Source organism: Erythrolamprus reginae, chromosome 1 (genome assembly GCF_031021105.1).
Source record: "Erythrolamprus reginae isolate rEryReg1 chromosome 1, rEryReg1.hap1, whole genome shotgun sequence".
NCBI classification, from domain to species: Eukaryota; Metazoa; Chordata; class Lepidosauria; order Squamata; family Dipsadidae; genus Erythrolamprus; species Erythrolamprus reginae.
In genome coordinates, this window is record NC_091950.1 from 121,896,793 (window position 1) to 121,911,028 (window position 14,236).

The 14,236-nt window shown below is 41.4% G+C and overlaps 1 protein-coding gene across 1 annotated transcript in view; it reads right to left on the reverse strand.

Annotated features, from left to right (window-relative positions):
- SWAP70 (switching B cell complex subunit SWAP70) overlaps positions 1 to 13,499 on the reverse strand; it is a 49,530-nt gene extending 36,031 nt beyond the window's left edge. Inside the window, exon 1 of the mRNA XM_070763331.1 lies at positions 13,136 to 13,499. Within this exon, the coding sequence (XP_070619432.1) occupies positions 13,136 to 13,234 (99 nt within the window). The 5' untranslated portion in view covers positions 13,235 to 13,499. The remainder of the gene's footprint in view (positions 1 to 13,135) is intronic.
- Positions 13,500 to 14,236: the final 737 nt, after the last annotated feature.

Genomic DNA, 14,236 nt, shown 5'->3' on the forward strand with positions numbered 1-14,236 from the left:
GAACACACCTGATTTAAAAAGATGGATGATTATTTTTACATGAATCAATGAACATTTTTATTTTAAAGACTGCGTTTTTATACATAATCTTAAAAGTCACTCAAGAGCAGGTGACTAGAGTACAGTGGTCCCTTGACTTTTGCAGGTCTGAGTTTTGCAGAAAGGCTATAACACAGGTTTTCAAAAAAATATTAATTAAAAAATCGTGGTTTTTTTGAACACCACGAGTTTTATTGCAGCCACCCGATGTACCATACTGTGCATTTTAACTCTCCTCCTCTCCCCCTACCCCAGCCATCATGCTTCTTTAAATAAGAGTTCCCTTCTGCCCCTGCCTTTCGATCCCTCCCCTTTAATTCTCAGAGCGTTGGTATGCTCCACTTGAAGCCGAGCCTTACTGCCACCTGCCGCCACTTCCTCTTCTTCCCCCACCCACCTAAGCCGTCTCCCTTAGTGGTAGCATCTGACCTCTCAGATGACCGGCCTGGAATCCCAGCTTTGAGTCCTGGCCTGCTCTTGCCTTGAGCTTCTCCTTCCCCTGCCCTGACTCTGAGCACTGGTGCTGCCGCCACCGCCGCCACGGGAGACACTGGCAGCGAGCACATCAAAGCCCCCAGCTTGCCGCCTCGTTGCCCCTGCGGGTTTTGGGGGTAAGTAAAACCAGGAATGAATGGAGGAAGGAGGGGGGGAGGAAGGAAGGTAGCATCTCCACTTCACAGAAATTTGACTTTCACGGGAGGTCTTGGAATGCATCCCTCGCAAAAGTGAAGGGACCATTGTAACCACAACACATTCTGGGAATGCAAACAGCAGAAACCACAAGATTCAGAGGAACAGGGTAAATGGAAAATAGTTAGAAGTTATGGGCGCTCCAACGCTGGAGGTTTTTAAGAAGAGATTGGACAACCATTTGTCTGAAATGGTATAGGACAGTGTTGGCGAACCTTTTCAGCACTGAGTGCCAAAATAGGAGCAGGTATGCACACATGTGGGAGCGCTGAAAACCAGAGGAGCCATTTCCTGGTGCGCATTTCTGGCACACACATACATACCAGTCATCTGATCTCCTGGTTTTTTGCATGCATGCACACACAAAGACCAATTGGCCAGTGTGCATACGCACACTAGAAAGTGGAAGAGCCACAGGCAATGGCTGGCATACCCGGAGAGATGGCTCTGCGTGCCACCTCCGGCCCACATGCCATAGGTTCGCCATCACAGGTATAGGGTTTCTTGCTTGAGCAGGGGGTTGGACTAGAAAATCTCCATGGTCTCTTCCAACTCTATTATTCATCCCTTCAATCATTTGTGTAATATGCAGTAAACTACTATTAAAAGGAAAAAACCTTGTAAATTACTAACACATACAGGTTGATAATTCTGATGTCCTGTCTAAACCAGAGTTCCCCAACTTTTTCAGCTTTGCGGAATGAAAGAGGGGTGGGGAAAGTAATGGTTCTACACCAATAGCGGGCAAGCGCATGTGCAACTCTATCTGCATAAGCGGCAGATACAAGCACTGCCCAATCGCACAGATGTGCACATGCTCGCATTCGCCCACTGCTCACAGGAAGTGGAGCCATGCCCACACTCACCTGCCACTTCCATGGCCCAGTTCTGAATACTGGGCGATGGCCTGGAGGTTGGGGATCCCTGGTCTAAACCATGCTCTATTACCAACGATTGGAGCAAAGATATTCTGTCTTTGCAGTTTTGATTTAATGTATCAGCATAGATCAGCAAAAAAAATTCGGTCAAAGGAGTGCAAAGTTCCCCCCTCTCACCTGTCTGGGTTTCTCTCTCTGATGCAGTGTATGGCAGGCAGCCTTGCACCAGTGTATGGGAGGTGTGTGCTCCTCCTCACCGCCTCCCTCTTTTTTTTAAAAGCCTTAAAGTTTTGGATTTTTTTTAATTCCCCTCACCTCACCTTCTTCCTTTGGCGGTGACTGTCCTCTTCCTCTTCTTCCTCCTCCTCCCCCCACCCAAATTCTGAGCTTTTATTTTTTTCCCTAATGGTTTTGCATGCATTATTTGCTTTTACATTGATTCCTATGGAAAAAATTGCTTCCACTTACAAACCTTTCTAAATAAGTACCTGCTCACAGAATGAATTAAGTTCTTAAGTAGAGGTACCACTGTACTTGGATTAACCCACGCTATAGAAGAATGGCTAGAAGGCGAGAGGAGATCCAGAGTAAAAGGTATTAATTCTTAGTTCTTTCAGGTGTGATTTCACTTCCGGGCAATATAAAGGAAGGGTTGAAGAAAATGGGGGCGTGGACTTTCAACGTTGTTCCATGGAAGAGCCGAGAAACTGTGGTGTGCTTGAAAAGCATGTCTAAAATCTCTGTCTCCAAAGACATTCTGCGCTAGATTCCTGTGATAGGAAAAGTATTCCGGTGAGCTATTGCCTTTGTTTTGATTAATGAGATGGGAGTTATCTAAAGGAATGTGATGGGGATTGAGTTTGGCGCGCTTCCCAGACCCAGAGTCGAAGCTGGTTTCTTAATGAGATAGAATTCTGCTTCATATGCTACTTAAAATATGCATTGCATTTATGTATTCTGCTTGAGTGAAATAAAGAGTGAGTTTTATTACTAAGAAGTGATTTTCCAGGAATTGAAATTTATTGAAAGCCCGCGAGCAGAACAGTAACCATCCTTTTTCACGTTGTTATTAAAGGGGGAAATCCTTTGTTTTATCATAAAAGGGCAAATTTCACAATCCACCTTCATGACAGAACTACGATTCAATCTACATTTATACATTAATGTTTGGAGCATTGTTGACTGTAAATCGCAGACTATTTTTAAAAGGAGAAGCTGTGAAGGGTACAGCAGTGAATTATCAAATAAACCAAAGGACCTTCTCTAGCCCCACATACTCCCAAATGCTGAGTATATCTGTTAAAGAGTAGCCAGATAAAAATTCCATGAAATAATATGAAAGACCCACAAAACACCTTCTCAAACATAGAAAATTACAAATACAGCAGCCTTGAACTGCCAGCATTATTGCACTATACCTGAGTTCTTCTCACCAAGCAAACCACCTGCACAGATTTCACACTTGTACACAATTTGAGGGAATCTATTTGTAAAAGTTAACTAATTAAAAAACACGATTCCAGCACTGGGAAAGATTTTTCTAAGTAGATTTTACTTAGAGCTATCCTCCTTGGGGAAATTTAGTTTTCAGTTTAAAAAAAAACTGTAATAGGTGTATCATTCATTCCAAGTAATTAAGAATATCTTGAACAATATTATCTTAACAGAGATTGATACAGCTATGTTCCAAACATTACTTTCCAGTAGCTTTTCGTTGTAGCACTTCCTCCTCTATGCTACAATGCCTTGCTTCACTGGCTCTAATACTTACACCATTTCCTCTTTGAACAAAATAGAAATGTTAACCTTATGAATTGCCTTTAAACTGTTGAGGCTGCCTACCTTGCAGCCTTTTTTGCAGTATTAAAATATCTAGTTATAGGATAAAATATGGGCCAGGAGGGAAGTCTTCCCAAAAGACTTCCCAATAAATTTAGCAATAAACCTGAATTACAATGTTACTGTTTCTTATTTTTAAAAAATACAGCCAAATTCTTTACGGTATTTATTTGGTGGGGTGTTCTAGTGCAAGAGAGAGAAGAAATACAATTTTTGAAGAATCTATCTCTTAACAAAAAGATAATTTAGACTCTGTTGAATTGGCAATGAACCCTGCAGAATGGATAGGCTAATTTACAACAAGGGATAAAGTCTCGGCTCACTCCTTCACAAAAGTTTGGTCACTAATATGAATACAGTAGTGCAATATTTTGTGGGTTTTAAAAATGCAAGACATAATAGATTTGGTTTGTAGTGTCTAAATCTTTTCTAATATTATCTCCACTTCCTTCATGCCAGAAAGCAGTCTATCAGGTTTTGAACCTGCCACATTTACAATATCTTTTACATGAAAAAACCTATATATATTTAGATTCAAGATATCTATCAAGATAGTACCCAAAATATTTTTTTTAAAGTAACGTTTAAAAAAGAGCAGGGGAATAACACAGTTTCAAAAATTAATTACACTTCATGATGCAACTATTTTAGAGTACAGTGCTGTAAAAACAAATATGCTACAATCTTATATAAAATGCTCATAACCCTTTGGATTACTCAGACTGCTATGGTAATTGTCAATGCAGTTAATAAATTTTCACTGCAGCTTCACACAGAAAATTGACCCAGCACCTACTCTGCTAGCGTTATTCAATGTAATGCAGAAACAAAATGCTAAATTCTTCCTGTTCCTTATTTTTCTCTACGATATCCAAACTAATGTTTTCCTTTGTAGTAAGCAGTGTGTTCATATGAGGATACGATAGCTTCCACAGCATCACTGTGGTGTGGAAACACAAGGTATTTGCTTTAATCTTGGCCATCTACTCTCAAATTTGAAAACAATAATTTAATCTATCTTTTAATTTAGAATTACCTCCCATAGTCTCAGTTTAAGTTTTTTAAAAAGGTGACGTTTGAAGAACTGTGTAATATTCTCAGCAATGTTCATAAAAATTCCACAGACAACTTTCAGAACACTTATAAATGCAGAAAAGAATTCTGGGGTTTCATTCAGTCCTGCCTAATTCTCTTAAATCTGCCATGAATTATTAACAGAATTCACAGTTGCCAGCACAGAATCCAGCCAAACTAGTGATGCTACAATGATCTACTATCGGAGGCATTCCACAGGTGTAGAAGCCTTTTCAAAACATTCTTAGTATTGGCTTACCCACAGGAAATGAGAGCCAAGGGAGCCTGCTGGAATATGCCCAGATTTACAGATCAAAGATCTACAAACTGTGTAAAAGTGCTGTGGTGAATGCACTCAAAGAGTGTGTAGCAAGAATGGGGCTCTTGACTACTTGTCCTATTTCATCTCCAGTACAGAATATCTCCCTTTGGCAAGCTCCACACGGAACTGAAACAAAAGCCAGTTCTTTCATTTGGGTGTCTGAATGTTGCAGCCCAATGGAGTAGAAAGAGCAACAACTAATTTTTATGTGTTGCAGCATTAAATGTGAAATGCAACGATAGAATAATTCTTATAATGAGAATTGCTTTGTTCCAACTGTGCCTGGCAGTCCAACCATGGCCTAAAATAGCTAAGATTATATGTTCTTCATTTTCTCAGAACACTGTTCTTCAGCGGTTCTCCTCCTACCTCTCTGGTCGGTCACAGTTGGTGTTAGTAGGGGGTCAGAGGTCGACCTCTAGGTTGCTCCCTTGTGGGGTGCCTCAGGAGTCGGTCCTCTCCCCCCTGCTATTTAATATCTACATGAAACCGCTGGGTGAGATCATCCAAGGGCATGGGGTGAGGTATCATCAGTACGCTGATGATACTCAGCTGTACAACTCCACCCCTTGTCCAGTCAGCGAAGCAGTGGAAGTGATGTGCTGGTGCCTAGAGGCTATTGGGGTCTGGATGGGTGTCAACAGACTCAAACTCAACCCTGATAAGATGGAATGGCTGTGGGTTTTGCCTCCCAAGGACAATTCCATCTGTCTGTCCATCACCCTGGGGGGGGGGAAATTATTGACCCCCTCAGAGAGGGTTCGCAACTTGGGTGTCCTCCTCGATCTACAGTTAACACTAGAAAACCATTTTGCAGCTGTGGTGAGGGGGGCGTTTGCCCAGGTTCGCCTGGTGCACTAGTTGCAGCCCTATTTGGACTGGGAGTCACTGCACACAGTCACTCATGCCCTCATCACCTCGAGGTTCGACTACTGTAAAGCTCTCTACATGGGGCTACCTTTGAAGACTGTTTGGAAACTTCAGATCGTGCAAAATGCAGCTGCGAGAGCAATCCGGTCTGCATTGGTTGCCAAACAGTTTCCGGTCACAATTCAAAGTGTTGGTCATGACCTACAAAGCCCTTCATGGCATCGGGCCAAAATATCTCAGAGACCACCTTCTGCCGCACGAATCCCAGCGACCAGTTAGGTCCCACAGAGTTGGCCTTCTCCGGGTTCCATCGATTAAACAACGTCATCTGGCGGGACCCAAGGGAAGAGCCTTCTCTGTGGCGGCCCCGACCCTCTGGAATCAGCTCCCCTCGAAGATTAGAATTGCCCCCATCCTCCTTGTCTTTCGTAAACATCTTAAAACCCACCTCTGCCACCAGGCATGGGGGAACTGAGACATCTCCCCAAGGCCTATACAGTTTATGCCTGGTATGTTTGTGTGTATGTTTTCTTTTAATAAGGGATTTTTAGTTACTTTTAATTATTAGATTTATTATATATTGTATTATTATTGTTGTGAGCCGCCCCCAGTCTACGGAGAGGGGCGGCATACAAATCTAATAAGTAATATAATAATAATAATAATAATAATAATAATAATAATAATAATAATAATAATAATAATATTTTAAAAATCTACAGTAATGAGCAATTAAAATTTGTCAGTATTTGAATGGACAGTGAAACAAAAATGGCAATTTTCTAAGCCAAATGTAATCTTTAGCTCAATAGTTATGTGTGCCAGATATCACTTTGCTTAAATCACTTTTTTTTTTAAAACGGGAGATTCACATTCCAAACTAAGGATGGAATTATGTCTTTGTTTCAGCATGTCAAACAATTTTTTTGTGTTCTATTATTTGAAATACTGAAGAAGGGGCCATACGTCAGTGCTAGAATTTTGTGGCAGATCTGGGTTCCATCCCCCACAATTAAAATGTATCTAATAACAAGTGATGGGAAAGTCTTATCAAAAACCCTTTTAGGATAAGGTAGGTTTTATAGGTTTGTCTGGAGACGTTTTTATAATCAGAGCAGACAAAACTAGATATGGTAAAACAGAAAGTGGCCCCTCAAGAATACAGTACATTTTTAAAAGTCATATACAGTTGTCCTTGACTTACAACCAGTTACCTAGTGATTGTTCCAGAATTCCAATGGCTCTTCAAAATCACACATGGTCCCATGATTGCATTTCAGGCAATCAGCTCTCTTTTATATCCTGGTGTAGCATTCAGTGGTCACAAAGTTCGGTTTCCAACAAAAAAACACTAATAGGATTACTTTGGTTCACTTACTGACTATTACAAAACAAATACTGTACTGTAATAAAATCGGGTCCCATCACATGGTTGTCTCAATTTATAACTGTCTTGACTTATGATGAAAACTTCATTATGATTGTAAATTGAGGATTACCTACTTGGATTTTCTCTACCATTCATTTTCTTAAAACCACTAAGCTTAATTCACTTTACAATAAACCAGTGGCAACTAAGAAAGGGATCAAGAAAAAACAGGAAAAGTTCATTGCTTCTCTAGATTTTTTACTTTTTACCCAAGAACTAGAAAATATTTTTATGTAAGGCAGCTTTATATTTTTTTAAACTGTTCCCAAAATTCAAGCTACATTGTATTAGTTAGAATATATCAATTAGAGAGAACTGTAGAATAAGAACAATTATTTGATCTATGATGCCTGGGTTAAAAAGCTAAACTGGTTGGTTATTGATTGTTTCTTCATTGCTTATTTCACCCCATGACAATCATTAAGTGTTGTACCACATGATTCTTGACAAATGTATCTTTTTATTTTATGTACACTGAGAGCATATGATCACATTTGGCCAATAAAAAATTCTATTCTACTCTATCAATACTTGAATTGTGACAATAAGGGAGAGCCAGCTTGATCTAATGGTTAATGCATGAAGTTAGAAATCAGGAAATTGCTAGTCTTATCAGCTGGTTGACTTTGGACCAGTTACTCTCTCTCAGCCTAATACCGTGTTTCCCCGAAAGTAAGACAGTGTCTTACTTTCTTTTTATCCCCAAAAGCCCCACTATGTCTTACTTTCGGGGTATGTCTTATATTGGGGGAAAAATTGTCAAATTTTTTGTTTTAACCATAAAATTAACATTTATTAACAACCTGAACAGTATTGTATTCACCACAAAACAGCAGATGATACCCCAGTATGCCAGTGTGTATGTTTTACTGATGTATGATTAATACTGTGTGCATTACCGTATTTTAAGCAGGAGGCGGCAGTGACAAGTGCAGGGGATGGCGTGGTGACGTATGGAGAGGGGGACGGCGCGGTGACGTATGGAGAGGGGGGCGGCGCGGAAGTGGGCAAGAGGCAGCGCTCATTAAGATCAGAGGGAGGTGGCAGACGCGGCGACGTATGGAGAGGGGGACGGTGCGGACGTGGGCAGGAGGCGGCGCGCAGCTAGATGAGAGGGAGGCGGCAATACCCCCGTGTTTCCCCGAAAGTAAGACATATGTCTTACTTTCGGGGTACGGCTTATATTAGCCGACCCCCCCTGAAACCCCTGATACGTCTTACAATCGGGGGTGTCTTACTATCGGGGAAACAGGGTACAACTAACAGGGTGGTGGTGGTTGTGGGGAAAATAGAAGAAGGTAGCAATATTAAGTATGTTTGCTGCCTAGAGTTACTGATAAAAATAATAAAAGTGGATAAAAATATAAAGTACCATAAATAAATACGAAACCTGTAACTGGGAAACTGAAAAACATGACAGAAGAAGAAAGCGACTATAGCAAAATCATTTCAGTTCTTTTGCCAAGAAAACTGCACGTTATTTTCCATGTCATTGTGGTTGTGTCACCAAGAAGCTAAACTCGACTCAAGGCTAACTTTATCTTATTTGATTCAGTTTCATGTATCTATACCCACAACAAGTAGTATTAGGGAATATTCTTAGACACAGCCAAAATATTTTGATAGGCTTGAGGTAAGCAACACCACAAAGCTGCAAAAAAATTAGAAAACAGCAGAAATTGCTTTACTACACATCAAGACATTAATCTAGCTAAAGCAGTCTTGTCTAGCTTACTGGCTCTTCGTGAGAGGGGAATTTCCAAGTTTTATGTGGAACTATGAAAGATTGAACCTTATTTTTTCCGTGTAAATTAGCAGTCTAGCCCAGATTCTTCCCTTACACAAATGAAATAAGACCAATCACTAATAGTGTCTTGTCCTCATACAAGTTTGTCTCATTTGACCATTTAAGATAAACCATTGCCTAATAGTATAACATTGTCTCTGAATAGTCTATCCACAAGATCAAACATGCTGAAAATATGGATGTAATTTCTAATCTGCACCGAAGCACCTGCATAATGCTTACATTTTGATACGTAAGCTGTTTTAAGATTTAACTCCCACCTTGGACGCACATTTAGCTATTTCAGCATTTATAGAACTCTAGCATATCTATAATTAAATGGACAATGAACTCATCCCAAATTACAAAATGAGCTCAAGGCAAAATTAGTTAGCCAAACATCATCACATTTACTTGAAGTGTAGCATAGCTGATATCCAAGTGGCCCCCAAAATAATCTACATTGAAAATATACATAAATGCCACAGTTGTTTCTTATATTATTTTATAATTGTTTTAAATTAGTTAAAACAAAAGAATACCTAAGTTACTATGTAATATCCTTATTCAATTATCAAGAGGGGAAGGAGTTTTTTTCTTTTTATATTTCCTCTAGATTTCTTGATAAGGATGGGCTGATAATTTGAAACCTGCTGCCCTTGTCTTGTGCAGAAAACTACAGAAACAATAAAATTGCCATCCAAAGAAAAAAGCATTTCTAGCCTCCCAACTTGCAGAAACAAAAAAGTGGGCTTGTTGGAGGCAGAGGCAACTATTACTATAAGTGTCTCAGAAGCCTACCTTGAAAGGGCATACTTTTATTTCTGGGTTTTCTCAAACGGAGCCCAAGTGTACTCTGATCAAGCGTTATCAACTCCAGACACTGCCTGGGTTAAAATATCCAACTCAGCAGTTGGCCGGTTCATTTGGTTTTGGCTTCAACTCTAATCTGGGCCCAATATCTGGAACTCTAATACTTGCTTTATGGTAAGCATGTTGTGTGAACCCATACAATTGTCTTTCTCACCTGCACAAAGTTTGACTCAAACTTTCATCCTTCCGAGTTCGGTAAAATGAAGACCCAGATTGTCAAAGGCAATATGCTTACTCTGTAAACGGCTTAGAGACAGCTGTAAAGTACTATGAAGTGGTATATAAGTCTGAATGCCATTGCTACTTAATAAAGTTTGATAAACCAACCAGTGGCTTAATGTGAACAAAATTCTTAAGCAAGGTCCTGTAAAGAAGTACACTCAAAATGAAGTCTCTCTGCAAATACAGGTGGTCCTTGACTTACAACAGTTCACTTAATGACTGTTCAAAGTTACAACACTGAACACAGGGACTTATCACTGGTTTTCACACTTAGGACCAGCAGTGGGTTGCTACCAGTACGGTAGAGGATGGTGCACCAGTACTGAACAGTGCACTGCACACAGAGCTTCAGTTCTATTGCATGCGCGCGTACGTGTCCCAGTGCATTTTTGCTTTGTGCGCATGCGCAGAAGCCAAATCTTGCAAGGGGACGTGCGTGCATGTGAGATTTTGGCAATTTTTTGCTTCTGCGTATGCGTGGAAGCAAAAAAATCACCAAAATCTCATGCGCACATGCATCCCCTTGTATGATTTTAGCATTTTTGCTTCCTGCGCAGGTACACTCCAAGACCAGAGAGGTAATAATACCACTCTATAAGGCGCTGGTCAGACCGCACCTGGAGTACTGCATCCAGTTCTGGTCACCACACTTCAAAAGAGATATAGAGACTCTGGAAAGGATGCAGAAAAGAGCAACTAAAATGATAAGGGGACAAGAGACCAGGCCATACAAGGAGAGGTTGCTGGAACTGGACATGGATAGTCTAGTAAAAAGAAGGACTAGAGGGGACATGATAGCTGTATACAGGTATTTAAGGGTTTGCCACGGAGAGGAGTGGGTCACACTATTTTCCAGGGCACCAGAGGGCCGGACGAGGAACAACGGCTGGAAGCTGACCAATGAGAGATTCAACCTGGAGATAAGGAAGAACTTCCTGATGGTCAGAGCGATCAATCAGTGGAACGGCCTGCCAACGGAGGGTGTGAACACCCCAACTTTGGACATTTTCAAGAAGAGATTGGACTGTCATTTGGCTGGGGTGCTGTAGGATTTCCTGCTTAAGCGGGGGGTTGGACTTGATGACCTGTAAGGTCCCTTTCAACTCTAATAATTAATTAATTAATTAATTAATTAATTAATTAATTAATAGAAAGAAAGAAAGAAAGAAAGAAAGAAAGAAAGAAAGAAAGAAAGAAAGAAAGAAAGAAAGAAAATCTAAGGGGAAGCCAGATTTATTTAACAACTGTGTTCACTAACTCAACAAATGCAGCAATTTCCTTAATAATCGCAGCAAGAAAAAAATTGTAAAATGGGGCAACTCACTTAAACAAATGTTTCACTTAGCAACATCAATTTTGGGGTCATCCATAATTGTAGCTTAAGGACTCAGGAAGTTCAAACTACCCAAGGAGCTGCTGATACAATTCTGCAGAAGAATCAATGAGTCTGTCATCTGCACCTCTATAACTGTCTGGTTGGGTTCTGCAACCCAACAAAACCGACAAAGACTTCAGAGTATAATCATAACTGCAGAAAAAAGAATTACAACCTGGTTTCCATTGAGGACCTGGATACTTCAGGAGTCAAAAAGAGGGCTATGAAAATATTTACTGACCCCTCGCATCCTGGACACAAACTGTTTCAACTCCTACTACAGAGCACTGCACACCAAGACAACTAGACACAAGAACAGTTTTCCCCCCCAAACGCCAATACTCTGCTAAACAAATAATTCCTTCAACACTCTCAAACTTTTTGCTAAGTCTTCACTTCTCTTCCTACTAGTTTTTTCTCAACATTCCTATCACCCTTTTCCTCCCACTTAGGACTGTATGACTGTAATTTAGAAACATAGAAACATAGAAGACTGACGGCAGAAAAAGACCTCATGATCCATCTAGTCTGCCCTTATACTATTTTCTGTATTTTATCTTAGGATGGATATATGTTTATCCCAGGTATGTTTAAATTCAGTTACTGTGGATTTACCAACCACGTCTGCTGGAAATTTGTTCCAAGGATCTACTACTCTTTCAGTAAAATAATATTTTCTAATGTTGCTTTTGATCTTTCCCCCAACTAACTTCAGATTGTGTCCCCTTGCAAGTTCACTTTCCTATTAAAAACACTTCCCTCCTGAACCTTATTTAACCCTTTAACATATTTAAATGTTTCGATCATGTCCCCCCTTTTCCTTCTGTCCTCCAGACTATACAGGTTGAATTCATTAAATCTTTCCTGATAAGTTTTATGCTTAAGACCTTCCACCATACTTGTAGCCCGTCTTTGGACTCGTTCAATTTTATCAATATCTTTTTGTAGGTGAGGTTTCCAGAACTGAACACAGTATTCCAAATGTGGTCTCACCAGCGCTCTATATAGCGGGATCACAATCTCCCTCTTCCTGCTTGTTATACCTCTAGCTATGCAGCCAAGCATCCTACTTGCTTTTCCTACCGCCTGACCACACTGCTCACCCATTTTGAGACTGTCAGAAATCACTACCCCTAAATCCTTCTCTTCTGAAGTTGCTTGTATACTAAGATTTTTATTAATATTGCTTCCTCATTGCTTTATTTGACCCCTATGTTTATTATTAAGTATCTCATGATTCTGGACAAATGTATCTTTTCCTTTATGTACCCTGAGAGCATATGCACCAAAGACAAATTCCTTGTGTGTCCAATCACACTTGGCCAATAAATATATTTATCCTACTCTATTCTATCTTTATCCCTCCATCTAAGGGGCCTCGGTTCTCTATCTCAGCTCTGAGACCAAAAAGACAAAATTGCTCAGGAAATTGCCACTCACTGTGTGAAGAGCAAAAGAAAAACTGTCCAGGTGGAGGAGAGTTTAGGGCTTAGCAATGGAAGCGGTCCTCCCCCATTCCCCTTTCCCTGCCGTTCTGACCCGTGCCTAGTTAGAAGGCTCCCCGCGTCCGCCAAAAAAAGGGGGAAGTGCCTCGGGCGGGCAGGCGCCGCCGTGAGGGGGAGAGGGCAGCAAAAGGGCTTCCCTTCGAGGGCTCCCCAGAAACCGCCCCAGCCGCCCCATCCCCTCGCCTGGGTGGAGGAGCTCTCGAGGCGCTCTCCCATCTCCCACCTGGACTTGCCTTAAGCTGCGACTTGGAGACTTTACCGCTCCGGTCCAAGTCGAGGGCGGTGAAAGCGTGCCAGATGGGCTTCAGGAGCTCTTCCCTCAGGCTGCCCATGGCTCCCCTTTCTTGGTTGAAAGCGCGCCTCACCGCCGCTCGACCTTCGCGCCTCCCCGGCTGCCTCCGGCAGTTCTCCGGCAGGCGGCCCGGCTAAGGAAGAGAGCGGCCTACGCGCCGCGAGGTTGACGAAAACGTCGTGCGGCTGTGCTTCCGTCTCAGGCAGGCAGGACCCCAGCCTGGAACGGCGCCGAGAGAGAGCGAGCGAGCGGACCTAAGCGGAGGGGACGGGCGCCTTCCTCCCAGACTAGGCTCTGACTTCATCTGCGGCGAAGGGCGGGACTAAAGTGCAAAGCCTTTCCCGACCAAAAAAATGCAGAGAAAATTCAGACAGGTCTTCCTCAAATCCGTCTGAGCTCTTGATTGTTTTGTATGTTATATATAGCATTGACCTTCGCCGCAGCCTCGCCTAGATCTCGGGTTTGCTTCCTTTGGGGGTGTATAATTGCAGCCTTCACGGGACGCCGATCTCAAAAAAGCTTTTCTTCATCTTCATCTTCCTTTCGCTTTACAAAGAAAGGACAGGAACAAGATTTTTAAAAGATTTTAAATTGGAAAAGAAAAAAAATACAATACATTGTTCTCTACCTGGTGAAAATTTAATGAAAAGTTTAATGCAAAGAAGGACCAAGGGAGATGTGATAGCAGTGTTCCAATATCTCAGGGGTTGCCACAAAGAAGAGGGAGTCAGACTATTCTCCAAAGCATCTGAGGGAAGGACAAGAAACAATGGGTGGAAACTAATCAAGGAGAGAAGCAACTTAAGAATTAAGGAGAAATTTCTGGCAGTTAGATTCATCAGTGGAACAGCTTGCCTCCAGAAATTGTGAATGCTCCAACACTGGAAGTTTTTAAGAAGATGTTGGATTGAGGGTTGGACTAGAAGACCTCCAAGGTCCCTTCCAACTCTGTTGTTATTGTTGTTGTTGTTGTTCTCATTGTTGTAGTTGTTGTTGTTGAAGGAACATAATACATGACTTCATTTGCTAGGTGTATATCACT